Source organism: Procambarus clarkii, chromosome 86 (assembly GCF_040958095.1).
Source record: "Procambarus clarkii isolate CNS0578487 chromosome 86, FALCON_Pclarkii_2.0, whole genome shotgun sequence".
NCBI classification, from domain to species: domain Eukaryota; kingdom Metazoa; phylum Arthropoda; class Malacostraca; order Decapoda; family Cambaridae; genus Procambarus; species Procambarus clarkii.
Genome location: NC_091235.1, coordinates 10,148,251 through 10,161,125, shown reverse-complemented (window position 1 = coordinate 10,161,125; position 12,875 = coordinate 10,148,251). Strand labels below are relative to the sequence as shown.

At 40.9% G+C, this 12,875-nt stretch overlaps 2 protein-coding genes across 3 annotated transcripts in view; one reads left to right on the top strand and one right to left on the bottom strand.

The window, feature by feature from the left end:
• The window catches only part of LOC123768730 (zwei Ig domain protein zig-8), a 319,496-nt gene extending 307,555 nt beyond the window's left edge, over nucleotides 1–11,941 (bottom strand). Inside the window, exons 1-2 of one of the 2 annotated variants that reach the window (XM_069317114.1) lie at nucleotides 11,883–11,941; nucleotides 4,405–5,176 (exon numbers count right to left, since the gene is read on the bottom strand). In XM_069317114.1, the coding sequence (XP_069173215.1) occupies nucleotides 4,405–4,480 (76 nt within the window). In that variant the 5' untranslated portion in view covers nucleotides 4,481–5,176; nucleotides 11,883–11,941. Of the gene's footprint in view, nucleotides 1–4,404; nucleotides 5,285–11,882 lie in introns of those variants that run through there. The other variant, XM_045759446.2, reaches the window with a different exon arrangement.
• LOC123769525 (uncharacterized) lies at nucleotides 7,976–11,423 on the top strand. The gene is made up of 2 exons (XM_045760740.1): nucleotides 7,976–7,989; nucleotides 10,871–11,423. Exons 1-2 carry the CDS (start codon nucleotides 7,976–7,978, stop codon nucleotides 11,421–11,423), a joined length of 567 nt encoding a protein of 188 aa, XP_045616696.1.
• Nucleotides 11,942–12,875: the final 934 nt, after the last annotated feature.

The following is a 12,875-nucleotide window of genomic DNA, read 5'->3' as shown; positions in this document are numbered from 1 at the left end:
ACTACACTAACTGTTAGCTGCTTGCACGATAGACACTGATTGCACGATAGGCACTGATTGCACGATAGACACTGATTGCACGATAGACACTGATTGCACGATAGACACTGATTGCACGATAGACACTGATTGCACGATAGGCACTGATTGCACGATAGGCACTAATTGCACGATAGACACTGATTGCACGATAGACACTGATTGCACGATAGACACTGATTGCACGATAGACACTGATTGCACGATAGGCACTGATTGCACGATAGGCACTAATTGCACGATAGACACTGATTGCACGATAGACACTGATTGCACGATAGACACTGATTGCACGATAGACACTGATTGCACGATAGACACTGCAGTCTACGACTAGTTGATGCACTGAACGTGTTCAACATCCTGAAACACACTCTGCCTTTGAAACACAGACTGTTCTACAAGGTGAAACACAGACTGTTCTACAGGGTGAAACACAGACTGTTCTATAGGGTGAAACACAGACTGTTCTACAGGGTGAAACGCAGACTGTTCTACAGGGTGAAACACAGACTGTTCTACAAGATGAAAAACAGACAGTTCTACAGGGTGAAACACAGACTGTTCTATAGGGTGAAACACAGACTGTTCTACAGGGTGAAACGCAGACTGTTCTACAGGGTGAAACACAGACTGTTCTACAAGGTGAAACACAGACAGTTCTACAGGGTGAAACACAGACTGTTCTATAGGGTGAAACACAGACTGTTCTACAGGGTGAAACACAGACTGTTCTACAGGGTGAAACACAGACTGTTCTACAGGGTGAAACACAGACTGTTCTACAAGGTGAAACACAGACAGTTCTACAGGGTGAAACACAGACTGTTCTATAGGGTAAAACACAGACTGTTCCACAAGGTGAAACACAGACTGTTCTACAGGGTGAAACGCAGACTGTTCTTCAGGGTGAAACACAGACTGTTCTACAGGGTGAAACACAGACTGTTCTACAAGGTGAAACACAGACAGTTCTACAGGGTGAAACACAGACTGTTCTACAGGGTGAAACACAGACTGTTCTACAAGGTGAAACACAGTTCTGCAGGGTGAAACACAGACAGTTCTACAAGGTGAAACATAAACTGTTGTACAAGGTGAAACACAGACTGTTCTACAGGGTGAAACACAGACTGTTCTTCAAGGTGAAACATAAACTGTTCTACAAGGTGAAACACAGACTGTTCTACAAGGTAAAACACAGACTGTTCTACAGGATGAAACACAGACTGTTCTACAGGGTGAAACACAGACTGTTCTACAGGGTGAAACACAGACTGTTCTACAGAGTGAAACACAGACTGTTCTACAAGATGAAACATAAACTGTTCTACAGGATGAAACACAGACTGTTCTACAAGGTGAAACACAGACTGTTCTACAGGGTGAAACACAGACTGTTCTACAGGATGAAACACAGACTGTTCTACAAGGTGAAACACAGACTGTTCTACAAGGTGAAACACAGACTGTTCTACAAGGTGAAACACAGACTGTTCTACAAGGTGAAACACAGACTGTTCTACAGGGTGAAACAGGTTGTTCTACAGGGTGAAACAGGTTGTTCTACTAGGTGAAACACAGACTGTTCTACAAGGTGAAACACAGACTGTTCTACAAGGTGAAACACAGACTGTTCTACAAGGTGAAACACAGACTGTTCTACAAGGTGAAACACAGACTGTTCTACAGGGTGAAACAGGTTGTTCTACAAGGTGAAACATGCTGTTCTAGGTGAAGCAACGTCTCCCAAATTAGCCAAAAAATACATATATTAATATGAGTGCAAGGAGAGTGTCTTCACATATTGCTGCAGATATAAACACTTCAGAATTACACACACTTTTGCAAGTATTTGTTTCGGAAAATAGTCAACACAGCAAGAATTTTGAGACACATATTAAGAGCAAATTTTCCAAGATAAAGAAGTTTGGCAAAATTGTAAAATAATGGAGTCTCTCCCCCCAAAAAACCCACTTATGCCGCAAGATAATGGAGTCAGGATTACGCTTTACTTTTAGTGGATTTTGAGTAACAATAGAGAAAGTGTATGGTTTATATTACAGTTTTTATTATTATTATTTTCTACCACAGACGTGGCCACACATTTACAATGCTAACCAGCATATATATATATTCTTCTGTCCTCCATGGACAGGGTTAGAGATGTGTTAAACATATAGTTCAAGGGTTTATTGAACAATCAACCACAGAAGGTGATTCGGTGCTTTTAAAATGCTAAGCTAACCTACATACGTAAATACATAGATACACAGATTTACGTATGCCCTATATAAAGTGTTCGATGCTTTATATTACAGTATCAGGGCAGTGTATATACATTTACATCAGTTTATCCTACTTCCAAGTCTCGTTTTCTGTTATATAATGTTGCCATTTCTGTTATTACATGAATTTACCTGAGGCCACTAACACTCTCGTGATGAGAACAGGAAGCCGGTGGCTTGTCAAAGGTCCCCTTTCCTATTGGTCCAGATGGATTTTTCAAGCTGGATTTTAAAGCTCAGCAGAGTTTTGGCGTTTATGACTTCTTATGAAACGTAGGTTTTGAGTGTTGCCTTCGACGGTGTTTTGTTTATTGTGCACATCATATACTCATCCTGCAGCCAGTCCTATCAAATAATACGGCAAAATTCCCAATGGACAAAATATGATGTACTATAAATCATAGCAACTCGCAAACAATCACGTTTTCTATGCGTGGGTTCATCAGTTAGGTTAGGTTCGAGCACGTTAAAGTACATCATTTTCGTGATATTATGACTACTCGAGATGTCCTGTGTAAGAAAGGATTACAGAAAAAAGTGGCTGTTGCTGTTACAGTTGTACTCTCACTTGCCCTGGACGGTAGAGCGACGGTCTTGCGTCATTCAGGTCGGCGTTCAATCCCTGACCGTCCATAAGTGATTGGGCACCATTCCTTCCCCCCCCCGTCCCATCCCAAATCCTTATCCTGACCCCTTGTCAGTGCTATATAGTCGTAATGGCTTGACGCTTTCCCTTGATAGTTCAATTAAAAAAAATCTGTATTTGATACTAAATATATTGATGGTACCTGAACCACTGCTTGTACTGCAGCTTAGTCGTTCAGGTATAATTGTTTACGTCATGTTCAACATTCTCATATTACGGGGTAACATAAATATTGATGCTTATGTTTGTAGTGATAAACATATATATATATTATTTTATAGAATGTAAGGTCTTATAAGTTCCTTATATATTTTCCCCTATATGCAAGAAACGAAATACAAATACACTGAATGAATTTCGCAGATTTTATCATTAAATACAAAATGTTGTTCCATTTCATGCATGGTTAGAATATTTCTATGTCTAAATGGCCTACGTTTGACATTGTCTACTTTGTATTTTGTCAAGTATTTGACTTTATTCTTAGTACAAACACTTGTCACCCAAGTTAGATTTAATACAATCTTAAACATTAGAGATACTTGTAGCCTAGTCATTTTAGTCTACTGATTTCCCTATTACGTTCCCTCATAGAAATTTGACATATTTAATTTTGGCACACAATGGATGGGTTAGTTCCTGCTCACACTCTCCAGTGTGTTCTTTTCCTCCAAATTCGTCTGAAAATTATCTTCTGATGACACTTTTAAAACTTTTGATTGATAGCTCTATTTTATATTCCACAATCTCTTTATATATATATTGCAAGGTTGGCAAGGGGCATCATCAACTTTTATTAAGTTCTGCGTCTTTAGGGATCCACAATAATTTTACTCTGGCGCTTTTATTAACTATAAATATATATTATCAATGGCTGTATAAATAAGCACTTTACAGTTTGGGTGTCAACTGTTCAGAGTTTGTAATGAGAATAAGTTGGAGATAATCAGGGGCCAGATTCACGAATCAGTTACACAAGTACTTACGAACGTGTACATCTTTTCTCAATCTTTAACAGCTTTGGTTACATTTATTAAACAGTTTACAAGCATGAAAACTTCCCAATCAACTGTTGTTATTGTTATAAACAGCCTCCTGGTGATTCGGAGCTCATTAACGGTTTAATAATTGCAAACAAAGCCGCCAAAGATTGAGAAAAGATGGACAGGATCGTAAGTGCTTGTGTAACTGCTTCGTGGATCTGGCCCCTGGCTGTCTACTGCAGTGTCTTCAACAATCTTGAGCGGCCTAAGAACAGCCAACAGTTTGTTTTTACACCTGTAAGATGGCTGTTCATTTATTTACAGACTCACTGTGCACTCATTGGTCTGTCGTACAATGAAACCTGTTAATCAATGGGCTTCGAGGTTCCTAGTTAACAGAAGCAACCCTTCCTGTTACCCCATTGGTCAATGTGGCAGATCTACTTACCGTTAATACAGGAGTTGACAGAGGTCCAGATGAGTAGAGACAGCAGGTTGACGGACAGCTCTTTGCAGATCATCATCTCGTCTCTCAGGCCTGGAGGCTGTGCGCTATGATGCTTGCTCTCCTGTTTCTCTCTCTCTCTCTCTCTGTCTCTCTCTCCTTCACTATCTTTCCTGCTTCCGTAGGCGAAGATAGGAAGGAAGAGTATTCAGATGCAAACTAGTGAGAAGAGGCTCGAGAAGGGAGAAGCTCTAGTCTTAAGAAGGAGGGAATGGGGCTTTAAAGAAAGGAAAGAACTGAGTGTAGAGGAATCATGGAAGAAAAGGGGGATATAGAGGATGTCAATGAAAATTAGTGAATGAACGAAAGCGGATAAGGACTGAAACGATACGATTAGATTAACAGGAAGGAAAGAAGCTATGAGGGTGTCGAAACTTGCGCTAATGTGCTGAACTAGAAACGTAAAGAGAAAGGGATAGAGAAGTCCAAGAAAGGAGAGAGAGAGAGACAGAGAGACAGAGAGAGAGAGTTACAAGCTGGAACAACCTCTCTCTAGTATCAACACAAGTTCCTCCTCTGTCAATAGAGATTTACTTCTTTCCCTCCTCATCAGTTCTGTGTATCATCATCATCATCTCACTGGTCGTCATGTCCTCACCGATGGACCGCGGGAAGATTGATGATGATATTGGTGTCAACTTTTCGGTGCAAACTCCCGCTGTCTGCCTGTCCCTGGTGGCTGCAGCTTCTTCGTGCTGATTCTCACTGTTTGGCACTGTGAGAGGTGGGAGTGTAAATCATTTGGCACTGTGAGAGGTGGGAGTGGAAACGGTTTGGCACTGTAAGAGGTGGGAGTGCCTACTAACCGTCCTATCAAGGCGGAAACAATGCCATTAGCGTCCACAACAACCCTGGTCCTATCTCAAGCCTTATATATATATATATATATATATATATATATATATATATATATATATATATATATATATATATATATATATATATATATATATATATATATATATATATATATATATATATATATGTCGTACCTAGTAGCCAGAACGCACTTTTTGGCCTATTATTCAAGGCCCGATTTGCCTAATAAGCCAAGTTTTCCTGAATTAATACATTTTCTCTAATTTTTTTCTTATGAAATGATAAAGCTACCCATTTAATTATGTATGAGGTCAATTTTTTTTATTGGAGTTAAAATTACCGTAGATATACGACCGAAACTAACCAACCCTACCTAACCTAACCTAACCTATCTTTATAGGTTAGGTTAGGTTAGGTAGCCGAAAAAGTTAGGTTAGGTTAGGTTAGGTAGGTTAGGTAGTCGAAAAACAATTAATTCATGAAAACTTGGCTTATTAGGCAAATCGGGCCTTGCATAGTAGGCTGAGAAGTGCGTTCTGGCTACTAGGTACGACATATATATATATATATATATATATATATATATATATATATATATATATATATATATATATATATATATATATATATATATATATATATATATATATATATATTTATATATTTATTTATGCCTGAATTCGTAGTTGCCTAACTCCCGGGCACCTGTTTACTACTAGGTGAACAGGTGCATTAGGTGAATGCCCAACCACTTCTGTCAATCCCGGTAATCAAACCTGGGATTGTGAGATGAGAAGGAAATTTCTCAATTACGAGAAAGGAGAAAGGTCTAAACCAATAGGATTGTATAACATTTGGAGTTGGGATATGAGGACAAGGAGCTGGGATATGAGGACAAGGAGCTGGGATATGAAGACCAGGAGCTGGGATATGAGGACCAGGAGCTGGGATATGAGGACCAGGAGCTGGGATATGAGGACAAGGAGCTGGGATATGAGGACAAGGAGCTGAGATATGAGGAGGAGGAGCTGGGATATGAGGACAAGGAGCTGGGATATGAGGACAAGGAGCTGAGATATGAGGACGAGGAGCTGGGATATGAGGACAAGGAGCTAGTATATGAGGACCATGAGCTGGGATATGAGGAAAAGGAGCTGGGATATGAGGACCAGGAGCTGGGATATGAGGAAAAGGAGCTGGGATATGAGAACAAGGAGCTGGAATATGAGGACCAAGAGCTGGGATATGAGGGCAAGGAGCTGGGATATGAGGACAATGATGGGATATGAGGACAAGGAGCTGGGATATGAGGACAAGGAGCTGGGATAATAGGACAAGGAGCTGGGATATGAGGACAAGGAGCTGGGATATGAGAACAAGGAGCTGGGATATGAGGACCAGGAGCTAGGATATGAGGACAAGGAACAGGCATATGAGGACCACGAGCTGGGATATGAGGACAAGGAACAGGCATATGAGGACCACGAGCTGGGATATGAGGACAAGGAGCTGGGATATGAGGACCAGGAGCTGGGATATGAGGACCAGGTGCTGGGATATGAGAACCAGGAGCTGGGATATGAGGACCAGGAGCTGGGATATGAGGACAAGGAACTGGAATATGAGGACAAAAAGCGAAAACATGAAGACGCACTGAAGGACTGTTTCCCAACCACTTCCACGCACTGGCAATCGAACTCGGACCCTGCAAGAATATAACCCGTCGCTGAACCAACCAGTCCAGATGGTTATCAAGTGTTGCGAGAGTAATTAGTGCAGAATGTCCCTGAGACTCAGTGAAGAGCAGGTTGGGTATTAATCATTTGTTTTCTCCAGGTCCGCAGCTTCTTAATTATCTTGATCAACCATCTTCCAGGTTCCAGGTCACAGGTTCGACCTTCCAGGCCTCAAGCCCCTTATCCCTGGTTCCATACCTCAAGCCCCTTATCCATGGTTCCTGGCCTCAAGCCCCTTATCCCTAGTTCCAGGCTATGCGTATCATTTGCGTATACACATTGCGGTAAATATTTACAGCCACGCAAGAATAAATATGTTGCGTAGTGACTTTATATTGACTATGCATTTTGCGAGAGTTCCAAAGCAGTATTAAAGAGTTTGACTACAAATTCTACAAATAGAGTTGACATAATCAGAAACAAAACAGCACAGAAAAAAATATGGATCCCATCAAAAATCCAGTAATGTGTCACAGGGAAGCGATAATGTAGAGGCTTCATCTGTGTCACAAAAGAGAGATGGTGTAGAGGCATCAAATGAACATATCTGGTTTGGAGAAAGTACAACACAGAGTGACAAAAATCATCCCAGAATTAAGTCGTCAATCATACGAGGACAGGCTGAGTACTAACAACACAACTGACTACAAATGACTGATGATCTCATGGAAACTTTTTAAAAATATTGGACAAATTGGAGGATATTAATCCAGACCGTTTCTTCAAAAGGTGAGATATAACAGGAACAAGCAACAACGGGTTCAAGCTCAACACACCACAATGTAGGACAGAAAACAGAAGACACTTTTTCACCCTTAGAACCTCCTACCCGCCGAAGCCGTAAATGCCTAGTCACTATTACAGTTCAAAATCCAGTTGACAAAAAATTATCAGGAAAAATGGGTGGAAACTTTGTGACAATCCGCCGGCGTCCTGTACCCGTCGAGGCCACTAGATAGATGGAGGCCCTCAGGTAAATTTCACAAACAAGAGATGCTAAGTGAGGGACTTCTCATACAAATGAGAAATCAAATTGTGCAACGTGGTACCTTATGCGAACGCATTGAAGATGGAGTCGTAGTTCGATTCCTGCCTTCAGTCTACCTACCAATATCCCACTAGGAGTCGGATATTGGTCCGGATTACATGTAACTCGAACCAATCTGTCTCATACACTGCTCAATTATTCGGCCTATAGATGAGAAATAACCTGTCTAAAGATTCATTTATCCGGCTCATAGAGGAGAAATAATAAAATTAATACACCATCCGGATTGCAGAACAGAAATAACTGTTATTAAAATTCATTTATCCGGCTCATAGAGGAGAAATAACTGTACCCCGAGGCCTGATCGAGGACCGGGCCGCGGGGACGCTAAGTCCCAGAATAATCTCAAGATAACCTCCTCTCAAGATAACCAAGATATCACTTGATGGACTCATATAGCAGAAACAACACGAGCCAACATCACAATGAATGCATCTTTTTTATTTTTCCAAACTACTAAATGAGGAAATAATATCCGTGCTGGTGACTGCTGGCGGCAAATTTTATTGTTTTAATTACTGTTAAAACCAAAATAAAACTTAAATATTAATATCCGTAATAATACGTTTATGAAATTTTGTTGTCAATTTTAAATTCATGAAATTTTGTTATTGTTGTATCCAATATATTTAATATATGTTTGGGTGATACGAGAAGACAATATACAAATGTATACTTGGAAGCCTAATATTTCTATCTATAAAATAGTATGTGTTTACAAATCCACAAGAGCCGTGACGGGGATTCGAACCTGCGTCCGAGAGCATCCCTGACGCTGCCTTAATCGACTGAGATGCTCTCGGACGCAGGTTCGAATCCTCGGCACGGCCCTTGTGGATTTGTTCATTTAATGCATCACGCTATTGTGATTTTTGTGTGTCTGTTTAAAGTCGGAGGCTAAACGCTTGAGGCAAGCCTCACCAAACTTTGCAGGATGACACATGGGAGGTATTGATTGTTATAGGCCTGTAGTTGTTGCGCCCAGTGCTACCATTTAAGAATTATCGGCATCTGTAACGACCCCCAGCGATGTTAATGAAATCTGATTTTCACGAAGTTTATTATTAGGGATTTGGTTCCGTAGAATTTTTAGTTTTTTTCAGTATTGCCTCGCAATACTAAATTTTCTTGAAGAGAGGGGATTATGACCCCTTGAATCCTCGTCACGGCCCTTGTGGATTTGTTCAAAGGGGGTTATATATGTATATATATAAATATTCTTCTGGGGTGTGGAGTTTTCAATTGCATATATGCTTGGGAGACCATTCAAGCTTGTTCGCATTATATATATATATATATATATATATATATATATATATATATATATATATATATATATATATATGTCGTACCTAGTAGCCAGAACGCACTTCTCAGCCTACTATGCATGGCCCGATTTGCCTAATAAGCCAAGTTTTCATGAATTAATATATTTTCTCTAATTTTTTTCTTATGAAATGATAAAGCTACCCATTTCATTATGTATGTGGTTAATTTTTTTTTATTTGAGTTAAAATTAACGTAGATATAGGACCGAACCTAACCAACCCTACCTAACCTAACCTAACCTATCTTTATAAGTTAGGTTAGGTTAGGTAGCCGAAAAAGTTAGGTTAGGTTAGGTTAGGTAGTCGAAAAAACATTAATTCATGAAAACTTGGCTTATTAGGCAAATCGGGCCTTGCATAGTTGGCTGAGAAGTGCATTCTGGCTACTAGGTACGACATATATATATATATATATATATATATATATATATATATATATATATATATATATATATATATATATATATATATATATACTGTATATATAGTGTCAGACCGCGAAGGAAGAATTGAAACAGGAATTTCCTTAAGTACTTTCGTATTTAATAATACATCTTCAGAAGAGTGATCATCCATCTACTGTGTCTTTTTCTCTCTTTTCTTCCTTTATCTGTCTGTTTCTTTGTCACTCTGTCTTTGCCTGTCTTAGTCTCTGTCTATATGTCTGTCTCTCTCATAAAAAATGTAATTGTGTAATGTGTGGGTGGTTGCCAGTGAGAGGAGCTCAGTAGTGTGAAATACTAAACAATAGAGTAGTTACCCATTACTCTGGTAAATGCCTAGCTTGAGAAACCTTTGAAACGGTGAAAGAATCGTCTGGTTTATGTGAGTACGGGCAAATTATTGCTAGCAGGAAATTTCTGTTAATGTTCTCGAGATCAGTGAATAATAGTGCATATTCCTAGAAGAAAATGATTTGTGTTGAAAAGTTTGTTTGGGAGATATTTAGCTGTGTATTGTTACGAACATATTGAGAAAAACTCTATGGGCTCTGCATCCTCTGTTTCATCTCCGTGGAGTTCATAGGGTTACCATGGGAGTCGACCCTTCTTCAAAGATGTTAATGGGGCAGACCCCATTTAGCCTATGACAGTCCTCTAACGCGTACCCAATAGTTACCCTGCAAAGTTTAATGAGGCCAGCCCCTTCAACTTTTGACAAACAGGAAAATAATAAAATAATATAAATGTATTGGTGTATATTATACATCCACGAGATAATGTATGTGTGTTTGTTAAAGATTGGAGACCAGATGCCTTGGGCTAGTTTCACCCAACTTTCCAGGATGAATCATGGGGGTATGCGAGTCATGGTTGACCCTAATGCCATACTTTAAGAGACATTGACATGTTCAGTGACCCCCCTCATGATTTTCATGAATTCTGATATAAATCATGTTTTTTGTAGTTCTGATGCTTACTTCTGATGTATTCATTCTGGTTAGAGTATTAAATTTTCGAAGACAGTCTCCCACCTAGACCAGTGCCAGTTATCCACTTCGACCAGTGCCAGTCACCCACCTCGACCAGTGCCAGCCACCCACCTCGACCAGTGCCAGCCACCCACCTCGACCAGTGCCAGTCACCCACCTCGACCAGTGCCAACCACCCACCTCGACCAGTGCCAACCACCTACCTCGACCAGTGCCAACCACCCACCTCGACCAGTGCCAACCACCCACCTCGACCAGTGCCAACCACCCACCTCGACCAGTGCCAACCACCTACCTCGACCAGTGCCAACCACCCACCTCGACCAGTGCCAACCACCTACCTCGACCAGTGCCAACCACCCACCTCGACCAGTGCCAACCACCCACCTCGACCAGTGCCAACCACCCACCTTGACCAGTGCCAACCACCCACCTTGACCAGTGCCAACCACCTACCTCGACCAGTGCCAACCACCCACCTCGACCAGTGCCAACCACCCACCTCGACTAGTGCCAACCACCCACCTCGACCAGTGCCAACCACCTACCTCGACCAGTGCCAACCACCCACCTCGACCAGTGCCAACCACCCACCTTGACCAGTGCCAACCACCCACCTCGACCAGTGCCAACCACCTACCTCGACCAGTGCCAACCACCCACCTCGACCAGTGCCAACCACCCACCTCGACCAGTGCCTCTGGCACTCCAACAGGGGTCAACAGCCGCACTAAGCGACTCTTCACGTTATCAACAAGCTTTTCATCCACAGTTACAGTATCACAAACTTAACATAGGTGCTGGACTATTTTCTAGCCAGAACTTAAACAACCTACTAAGATAAATTGACTTTAAAAACGTTTATCATAAATGATGATATTGTTTCATTCGCGTCAAGCCGTGTCAATCAACCCTATAACAATATTCAATTGTCACATAATTCATTATAAATCTGCACTTATATAGTGTATAATATATATATATTATACGCAGTATATATCCTGGATACTGCACTCAAACGCGCGCGCGCGTGCACGCCAGGGATAAGCAACGGTCACAGTTAAGTCGAAGGAATGAAGGCGGGAGACGACGTCTGAGGTCCTCGCGCCACGACGGCTGACCGGATACTGAAGCCGGGGTCACGCGGCCTCCCTGTCAGCTGATGTTATGACGTCACATTTTGCGCTGATGGTGGAGGCGTGATGGGGTTGTGTATGGGGGGTTAATGGGGCTGTGTATGGGGGGTGTATGGTGCTGTGTATGGGAGTATGTGGGGGGAGGGCTGGTGCTGTGTATGGGAGTATGTGGGGGGGGGAGGGATGGTGCTGTGTATGGGAGTGACAAGAAGTGTCACCAGGATGAGGCTGTTTTCTGTCAAAACAATCTATTTTGTTCTCCTAATTCTATCCTGGTAAACATGTAGATATCAACTGTTAAAATATCTATCATCACGTTATCAAAGGTAATTCTAGAACTGTATTCTTTAAATGATTTAGGCTTTGTTGATAGTTTCTTACCCTCGATATCCGAATTCTCCAAATTCCCACAAATCTTATTTTCAGAACATAATTACAAGTAAAGTGATATCGAATTAAGAAGGTTGATATCCATAGTATGGCTGTGAAGCAAAGATTAATAGGTTTAGTTAGGTTAATCTAAAGATTAATAGGACAATTCAACCCATTTTCCTAAAATGATAGTACTTATAGCAACCTATTTGGGCTAAAGTACCAATATGTAGTGATGGACCGCCATTAAGCCACTTATTGTACTATTAATTTGATTCTGGAATCAATAGCTACCAATAGCTATACCTCAGACCACACTAACAATCAAACTGTGCCTCAGATAACTACCAAATTATTCTTCATCAAACACAAGTCGAGTAAATTTCAATAAATGAAACTGACGGTGAACTACATCCTAACAATCACTACTTAACCATCGCAAGGATTAAGAGACTACTAACAAGTGGTTAAGGAAATATTAAGTACAGAGCTGGGACCACAACTGTCAGATGGCAACCCGTTCTCGCAAATTCGTAAAGTCAA